The sequence below is a fragment of the Oratosquilla oratoria genome, chromosome 35 (assembly GCF_046742065.1).
Source record: "Oratosquilla oratoria isolate Oo_2021 chromosome 35, ASM4674206v1, whole genome shotgun sequence".
Taxonomy (NCBI): Eukaryota; Metazoa; Arthropoda; class Malacostraca; order Stomatopoda; family Squillidae; genus Oratosquilla; species Oratosquilla oratoria.
This window is the reverse complement of record NC_134811.1, coordinates 931184-941051: the sequence shown is the minus strand read 5'-3', so window position 1 is coordinate 941051 and position 9868 is coordinate 931184. Positions and strand designations below refer to the sequence as shown.

The window sequence follows — 9868 nt, the reverse complement described above, 5'->3', positions numbered from 1 at the left end:
TTAAATATTTGTCTTCGATTAAAACGAATCGGACAAATTTTAGGCTAAATCCATAAACCTGTGACTGCATTTTCAATGAACCAGTTAACTGTTACTCAATTACTCCCAAAACATTACAATCATAGTGTTGCCAACCTTTACTTTAAATAGTTAATTAGATTTGAAGAAATATTAAAAGAATGAGAAATATAAGCAAAAAAGAAAAAAAAAACAGAAAGAAAGAAGAAAGTGAAACAAATGAAGGAGATTAAACGAAAATTAAGAAATTAAAGAATTAAGAAATTAAGAAATTAAACGTAAGGAAGTAATGCACAAAAAAAGAATTAAATAAATAGATAAATACTTAATTATAAATTAATTAATCAACCAATAAACAAACAAATTAATATAGAAAAAATAAATAAAAAGAAAGAAAAAAGAAGATATAGGGAGTCAAGAAACTATTAAAGAATCAAGGAAATGAGGTAAGAGAGAGGAAGGAAAGAAGGAAAACGTAAGATGGCACAAGCAAAGGAACAATTAACTAAAGAATCACAAAAGGAAATGAGAAAGGAAACTTAGAAGTAAAGAAACAAAAAACAAAGAATCAGAGAGGCCGAGACAGAGTAGAGAAGAAAAGAAGAAAAATTTGAAAGAAACAAAGACGCTAAGAAAAAACAAAAGAAAAGATATAAAAAGAAAAATGGAAAAAAATGTAAAGGAATAGATTCACCTGAATTATCTAGAAAATCTATTAATACTTTTCCCTCGTCAAATGCGTTAAAAGAATCACAAAAAAAGGGAGAATAGAGGTCGTGTCAAGATTCGCTGTTTTAGATCAGGACATGTCATAAGATAAATGGCATTTGATACGAAAACTGAAGTGTTAAGAAAGAACGTGACATGGTTGATGTCACATGTGATACAAGATTGAAGAAGAATCTTAGTGCATGCGTAACTTCTGCAAATACATCCTCATTCTCCTCACAGGAATATCAGTAAATAAATAAATAATATCTATAGTTAAGACACTCAGCAGAGCTAAGCTATAAACGAGCCATAGGATAATAATTGCACGCTCTGGTTAGAGTGTGAAAATCCGTTTGGCTCTCGTTACATTTGTCGGCGACTGTGTGCTCGACAATGCGGTCAATTAAAAAAAAAAAAAAAAAAAAAAAAAAAAAAAGAAGCTTCATAGGCACGTAATGTTTATCTGGTCCTTTGAGTGCATAAGGCACTTACAATAATTACATCATTGTGTCATTACCTTAAGTATCTCCTAAAAAAAATCTCTCTTTGGTAAAATCTGGAGTTTGGGTAACTTTTCGATTAATGAACAAAAAACAAACTGAGCACCGCGGTGTGCCAGGTGATGTGGCCACAGCGCGTCTCCTGTCTCTCACTCTTATTTAGACAAACTGTCAAATGTACGAGCCAACACTGCAGCTTTTGAAGGGGAGTGGAAGCTAGCAGGAGGTGCTAACATGGGCTTAACATGGACTGCTCGAGAAGTAGATGGAACAAGGCGCATGAAGCCCAGATATGTTAAGATACATAAGGCGCTAAAACCACGGTAGAACTGCCGTGCTTGAGACATAGGTGGAACTGACTGACGCAGACAACTGTGCCAGAGTCGACTGCATGACTAAAAGGAAAAATAGTCTTCTAGGGACTTGGTTAGGGCCTTCAAGTTCCAAGTTGGTTCAGATGCGGAGGGAACATGTTTTGATGGTGGTGCTGCTGCTGCTGCTGTTGTTGTTGCTGCTGTTGCTGTTGGGCTTGGCCAAGAGCACCGGGGGAGTGGAACATCTGGTTCTGTCCTTGCATATCCATCTGTCGGGCTGGAGTAGGCAAAGCCGGGGACATAGAGCTCGCGCAGTAGTGGGGATAAGCCTGATCAGACATCTGAGAGGTGCAGACCGCTGCAGACGTGGTGCTACCCATGGGAGCCCCACTGTACAGCTGGTTGGTTACTGCGTGTGAGTAAGGCGGCGGGGACGTGTGGCTGGTCGGAGGCTGAGAGTACTGCATGTAACAGCTGGTCGAGATCGGGTTGACGGGAGTCGCGATCATATGCGGCACGAGGTGATGGTGTGAGGGCTCCTGTACCCCGATCAGAAGATGCTGATCCATGCATCGAGGTCCTCTTGAGAGACTTCGGGGACTAGTGACGACGAAGTCTCCGGTAGTCCGAGGACGAGGGGGGAGGTGTCCTCCGAGAGGCGACGCGAGAGGACGTGGCAACGGAGACTGAACCGCACCAGATCTGCCGGCGCAGCGCTCGGGGAGGAGACTGTCTGGGGGGAACATGGGACCTTTACAATCAAGGAAAAGAAAATGGGAAATACATACATACATATACCAAGGCTTTTTCCCCCTTACAAGGGGAAAAATGGGAAATAGGGAAGAAAATGGGAAAGAGGGGGGGGGGCTGGTAGAAGAAAACGGGAAGAGAGGGTCTTTGACCCTGTCTGCTTAATCATCTTAACCTCTTCAACATGGTTATAATGTCATGGTCTTTGCTCGAACAGTGAAGACCCCCATCTCTTCTTCTATTTCTCCCTCCTTCTCTTCCTCCTCCTTCTCCTCTTCCTCCTCCTTTACTTCTTCCTCCATCTATTCATTCCCTAAAGTATGAATTATTTCCCTCAGAATCGTCTGTACAAAAACGAAGCAAATTTCCATGACATGCATCACCATGTTAAAGAGTTTAATGGAGAAGTAGGGGAAGAGCTTGTGACCCTGTTTGTGTTTACATCAAGTGACAGAGGACTGTGGCACAATAAATAGGGATCAATGGAGCTAATGTGGAATCTCATTTTATTGAGCAATCAATTCTGTCATTCTTGTTAATGAGTTACATTGACTGTGGCACAATAAATAGGGATCAATGGAGCTAATGTGGAATCTCATTTTATTTAGCAATTAATTCTGTCATTCTTGTTAATGAGTTACATTGACTGTGGCACAATAAATAGGGATCAATGGAGCTAATGTGGAATCTCATTTTATTTAGCAATTAATTCTGTCATTCTTGTTAATGAGTTACATTGACTGTGGCACAATAAATAGGGATCAATGGAGCTAATGTGGAATCTCATTTTATTTAGCAATTAATTCTGTCATTCCTGTTAATGAGTTACATTGAGTGATTAATCATTTATGTAAGATAATTCAAGTAAGGCAAATTCAGACGATGATTTGATGAAATATAAAGTTTAAGGTAATTAGAATAACAGTGAAAAATTGAAAAAAGTCGAAATTACATCTAAAAACTTATCTTAGTGTGAAATGACCTTAACCCCTAAGACAAAGGCTTAGACAAGATCTCAAACATCGACTTCAAACAGCTTGGCCAAACAGCCATAATAACTTTAACATATATCTTCAACTACTGATTACACGACATCCTAAACACCTAGAAAAGACACTAGAGGGAAATGTAGTAACACATTTGTAAATCACACAGAGAACCCACAGTCGGAGTAAAATACCGGCTTTAACCCTCTTCCTGAAGAGGGCTACAGCCTGTAGCCAAAATATAGAAGTTAAATGTTCTCACAAGTTTTCTTTTACTCTGACTGTGGATTCTCTGTGTGATCTGGAAAAGTTTCTATAATCCCAATCCTGAAGCCAGACAAACCCCCTGAAAACCCATCATCATACGGACTAATCTCACTACTGTCCACTATTCGTGCTAATGGAAAGGTTAATAAAAGCAAGAATCAAATCAGAAATACCTGTCTTCCCCAATCAACATAGTTTCAAGGAAGGCCATTCAACCAGCAGTCTGCTCACAAGCATCATACAACTACTGGACAGGTTTGATGAAAAAGACCTTCCAGAAAGAAAAGTTATGGTTGCCATAGGTATAAACAAGGCTTTCGACAAGGTCCCAGACACATACTGTACTGTCGAAAAAGATAGTTGGTAGTAACAACGAAAAGAAGCGGTTAAGCAACTTTATAGCTGGAAGACAATGCAGAGTAACCCAGGTACAAAAATAGGGCTCCACAGTGGAGTCCCTCAGGGTACAATACTTTCACCCGTATTGTTCAAGCTCTTCATGAGTGATTTCCCAACTCCGGAACCAGAAGTAAAAACGAATATTTTCTCATATGCAGATGAATTGTCAATAATAACCCAGCACAATAAATAGAAGCGAAGAACACTCAAGTTTACTTGAATAAACTGGAACAATATCTCAAAAATAACAGCATGGAAGCTTCACCTCAGAAACCAACAATAACATTACTCATTCACTCAAGGCCACCATGAATAAAAGACACTCTATAGTAAAATTAAATGCCCAAACCCTTCCACTAGAAAAGAACCTAAAGATTTTAGACCTCACACTTGATACTCATAATTGAGGAGTCCAGAAACAGAGGAATATCCCCGTCACTTTTACTGGTTTCGATAAAATGAAAAGCGTTTTTCGCCCCTCTGTCTCCGGACCCATATTATGACTTTCAGCTTACAAATGGAATACCCGACAGCAAGAATTAACAAGAAAACAAACCTACTTAAAACCAACACAAACTCTGACTTTGGACAACAGAATCTAACAACCCTCAACAAGCCACCCTTCAATACGCCTCCACAGTATGATAGGTTTTAACGTCACAAACTCCCCCTTATCGGAAGGCTAGGACGGTACCCCTCACAGAGGACTTTGTAGCGTGGAATTTAATGAACCATGCCCTTGGTTCAACTTTGCCGGTGGCAGGATTCGAACCACCATCCCCTCAACCTTCGCCGCAAGTAATAACGCCCTAACACACTCAACCAGTGAGCTTCCACAGTGTGGTTCCCAACAATCAGCAAGAGGAACACAAACAATATACAAACTCTGCAATATGGAACACTGAGAGTAATAACAGGATGCACTAAAACCATTGCGATGGGACACCTACTTCTTGAAACCAAAAAACTCTCACTGGAACACACCACATGGAAATATCAGGAACACAATTTTACCTGGAGAGCAGCTAATGGACATCTATGATTTTACTGCGACAAACAATAGAAGACTTTGTTCAATTGAGGAGCGGCCAGTGTCTTGATCAATCAAGATCCTCTTCTTGCCGGAATACAATCTTCGACCGAGTAAGAAGCCATTGCGAATGCTACAAGAGAATTGGAGTGGTCCCCCGCATTGGTATCACGGGTTCCCGGGAAGACTTCGGACCCATGCAATTTGTGATACTCACCGCTACATCCGAGGTCGTCTTGCCCCAGGTAGTTGAGGTTGGACGACGGCGAGGACGAGGCCAAGGAGGAGGAGGAGGCGGGAAGGGAGTCTTGGCTCAAGGGCGTCAGTGCCATCGAGGTTTGCTGGGCACCAGGAGGGGAACTGCTGCCGTAGTCGTCATCGTTGTGGCGAATCTGCAACGCAAAGACTCGTTGGTTCTAATTTGAGCTGTGATGCGGTGGGTAGTGTATGTGTAAAGTTCAGTTTTAGTTGTTACTGCAGGACCGGTCTGTCCCCAGAGGGGACGATACAGCCCCTGTGTTTCACCTCGGTGGATTAATCCGTCTTGTAAAGGTTGTATATATGGTGAGAGGTGCCTGTGATTTATTTATTTATTTATTAATTTTTAGAATAAAGTCTGATATCAATGTAATCAATTAGACCATACTGATTAGGTACCAGCATGTATATGTTGTACTGGTCTACAACACCTCTGATGCCCGCCGTTGTGAAGAGGGGTTGGAAAGCCATGAAAGTGTTTTTTTCATTTGCCGGGGACCGAACCCGGACCTTATGTGTTCCGAGGCAGGAATGATACCCACTGCTCCACGCATGCAAGTGATTTGATTTTTTCGGGTAAATTTAATCCTTAGCGTTTTCCGTTACGAAATTTACTAAGTGGCAACAAAGCATGAATATATCAAAATATAATATATATATATATATAATATATATATATATATATATATATATATATATATATATATATATATATACATATTAGAATAATTCCGACAGTCGTCCCCGGACTCGAACCTAGGTCTTGCGAGACGCAAAGCCGACGCTCGCAAGACCTCGGTTCGAGTCCGAGGACGACTGTCGAAATTATTTGATTGACATCGCCGTCATTGGCGATTCTATTCATATATATATATATATATATATATATATATATATATATATATATATATATATATATATGTGTGTGTGTGTGTGTGTGTGTGTGTGTGTACACATATATGAAATTCATCGTAGGTCACATGAAAACTCACCTTCCTCTTGGCTAGTGCCTGATCCTTGGCGGTGTGATTCTTAACGTGTTTCCTTAGAGACGACGGGTCTGTGTATCTTTTCTTGCATCCAGGGACCAGACATCCATACGGCTTCTGCGGAGTGGACAAATATCACGTTAATGTGATGTGATATCACAATGTCACATCTTGAATCACATTATCGGTTACGGAATAGTGAAAACTCGGTTATGATATTAATAGTGTACGGATCACAAATTGGGTAATTTAACAAGGGTGACGCAAACAAGGTCATCATATCAAGAAAACAGGGCAGGACTCGCAGTAATGGATTTAAACTGGACATATTTAGACTTGAGAAGGAAATAGGCAGGAATTGGTTTACTAGTAGGGTGGTCAACGAATGGAACAGACTTAGTAACCATGTAGTGAGCGCTGGGAACTATCGGTTGTTTTAAGAAATGGTTAGTCAACTTTACGGATGGAGATGACAGGTGGTAATGGACATGGAACTGTCTGGTGTAGGCCTCATGGTCTCTTGCAGTCTCCTTCATTCTTTTGTTCTTATGTTGAGGTTTATGAAGGAGTGATTGTGCCGACAGCACTGTATGGGGGCAGGAACATGAAACATAAAAGAGGAAGAGTTTAAATGTATTTGAGATGAAATGTCTGAGAAGTATGTTAGGGGTTACTAGGATGGATAGAGTGAGGAACGAGGAGGTGAGGAGGAGAGTAGGGGTGGAAAGGGAACTGGGAGATAGGGTTGATGTAAGAGTATTGGGATGGTTTGGACACATGGAAAAAATGAGTCAAGAAAAACTAGTAAACATGGAAACAAGCACAGCTTCCTGGTGTTGTAATGATTAGCGTCTCGGTTTGCCAATTCATCGGAACCGAGATCGTGTCCCAATTAGTGTTTGAAAAGTATTACAATGTTACAAGATTTTACTCCTAAACAAAGAGATGGTGTATGTATTTGATATATACACACACACACAAATATATATATATATATATATATATATATATATATATATATATACTGTATATATATATATATATGAAAGGAACAAGGCTCGTGGAGTCCTGCCTCTTGCACTCCAATCATACCTGGCTACAAATCCACTTATGTGTGTGTGTGTATCTGCATTTCTCTCTCCCTCTCCCACTCTCCCTCCCTCACGCTCTCACTCACCCTCTCCTTCACCCCAACCTTCGCGTAAATAATCATATTCACGCTCTCGAAGACCTCTGAAAGCACATCAGTCGATGACACAAGCAAAAAAAAAAAGAAAAAAATATATATTTTCTTTTCTTTTCTTTTCTTTTCTTTTTTTGCTCGGGGCTCGAATACTTCCGCGCGGGGCCCAATCTGATCAAATCGGTCATAAAGATTAAAAACTCGAGAGGTCTTTTTGTGTGATACTTACGGCATCGACGTGGGTCCGTTGGTGCTTGGCTCTGTCCGAGCTGTTGGAGAAAGCTTTGACGCAGTGAGGGTAGACACAGAGGTACGGTCTTTCTCCTGTGTGGCTGCGGAGGTGAATCTTGAGATTTTCCAGCCTCGAAAAGGCTTTCGTGCAACCTTTGAACTGTAATAGGGAGAGAAGACGTATTATTATTTGTTGATTTATTTATTTTATATTTTTTTTATTTATTTGCTTATTTATTTTAATTTTATTTATTATTATTATTATTTATTTTTTGTATAATTAGCTTTTGTCGTCATCGTCATCGATACCGTCATCGGTTTCGATGTCGTCGTCATTGCGTCATCGTCATCGATCACGCGTTATTGTTATCGTCGTCGTCGTCGTCTTTTTTAGGGTAATCGCCATCGTTATCGTCTTGGTCATAGCCATTGTCATCGTCATAGTCATCGTCATCATCGTCATAGTCATCGTCATCGATATCATCATCGTCACAGTCATCATTATCATCGTCATCGCCATAGTCATCGTCATCATCATAGTCATAGGCATTATCATCTTCATTATTATTATGACCTTGTTATCGTCCTCACCACCTACCACTGTTTATACCACTACCAATGGCCAACCACCACCACCCCAACCACCACCTCCACCACCACCCTCACGGCCAATGTGGTATGTATAAACTTATGTATTCACATACGCAATACGTATGGATGCATAACATCACTGATAAAACATGTATTTCTCTCCTTGTACCGATAAGGCTAACGTGTTATGATAACGTCAGCAAAACAACCAATCATCCCATATCTGTTTGACCTGAATCGGAAGTCAGGCACAAGAATTCTTTAACGAGGTTAAAAAGGGAAGAGGTAAAAAAAAGAAAGAAAAAAAAACGATCTGCTATCGCTACTGAAGCCATCAGAAATTATTATCTCTCAAATTGCAGTTATAAATTGTGTTTCTGTGTGGAAATGGTCCCCCCCCCCCCATCCCGTTTTCTTTCTTTGCTGTTTTCGGTCTGCTGATACGTTTGCGTATATACGTTTTTCGAGAGAAGGAAGGGAAGTAGAGTAGATGAGTAGAGAGAGGAATCAGAAGAGGAAGTGGAGGAGGAAGAAGAGGACGAGGAGAAAGAGAAGGAGGAGATAGAGGAGGAACAGGAGTCGGGAGCAGAGGAGAATAAAGAGAAGGGAGAGGAAGAGGAGGAGGAGGAGGAAAGGGAGAAAGAAGAGGAAGAAGAAGGAGAGATGGAGGAGGAGGAGGAGGAAGTTAAGAAGGAAGAAGGGGAGGAGAAAGAGCAGGAAGAAGTGGAGAAGAGGGAAGAGGAGAAGGGGGATGTAGAGGAAGAAGGGGAGAAGGGGGATGTAGAGGAAGAAGGGGAGAAGGGGGATGTAGAGGAAGAAGGGGAGAAGGAGGAGGAAGAAGAAGGGGAGAAGGAAGAAGGGGAGTAGGAAGAGAAAGATGGGGAGAAGGAGGAGGATGAAGAGGGAGAAGGAAGAGGAAGAAGGGGAAAGAAGAGGAGAAGGAGGAAGAAGGGGAGGAGGAGGAGGAGGAAGAAGAAGGGGAGACGGAAGAGGAGAGGAGGAAAAGGAAGAGGAAAAGGAGGAAGAGGAGAAAGAAGAGAACGAGGAAGAAGGGGATGAGGAAGAGGATAAAGGAGGAAAAGGAAGAAGGAAGAGGAGAAGAAGAAGGAGAAGGGTCAAAAATGGCAAGGAGAAATAGAATTCGAAGTGCTACTTTGATTGTTACAGCTTCTTTATCACCTGTGGAACCACCACAGTACATGTGGGAAGCATTATTATTCTGTGGAAGTAGATTTTTTTCCCCAAATAGATTTTTTTCACTGTGTCTATCTTATCAATGTGTAGGATCAATTGACTGCATGCCCAAGGGTTGACATCTATGTCTATCTCTGCAAGTGAAAATGATACATTATCTCTTTTTTTTTTTTTTTTTTTTACTTGCAAGTGGATTGATAATTGATAATCATCATATCGTGATAGCAATTATAATTTTGTCAGTAATATTAAACAGGTTTATTTCTAGCCTTGTAATGACCCTTTCTGTGGATAAAAAAAATGGAAAGTTTGTGCTTTTCCTTTGTACGCTCGCAGATTAGACGGAATTCGAAGGAAAATCGTCATGGAGGAGCATTTGAGCTAATATTTTATTCTATTAATTTGTTCTTTATCCAACTTGGTCCCACTGTAATAGATGATTAATAA

The 9868-nt window shown here is 40.7% G+C and overlaps 1 protein-coding gene across 1 annotated transcript in view; it reads right to left on the bottom strand.

Annotated features, from left to right (window-relative positions):
• Positions 1–6: 6 nt before the first annotated feature.
• Positions 7–9868, bottom strand: part of LOC143018460 (uncharacterized) — a 99399-nt gene continuing 89537 nt past the window's right edge. Inside the window, exons 5-8 of the mRNA XM_076173824.1 lie at positions 7635–7796; positions 6226–6339; positions 5193–5367; positions 7–2276 (exon numbers count right to left, since the gene is read on the bottom strand). Of these exons, the coding sequence (XP_076029939.1) occupies positions 1666–2276; positions 5193–5367; positions 6226–6339; positions 7635–7796 (1062 nt within the window). The 3' untranslated portion in view covers positions 7–1665. The remainder of the gene's footprint in view (positions 2277–5192; positions 5368–6225; positions 6340–7634; positions 7797–9868) is intronic.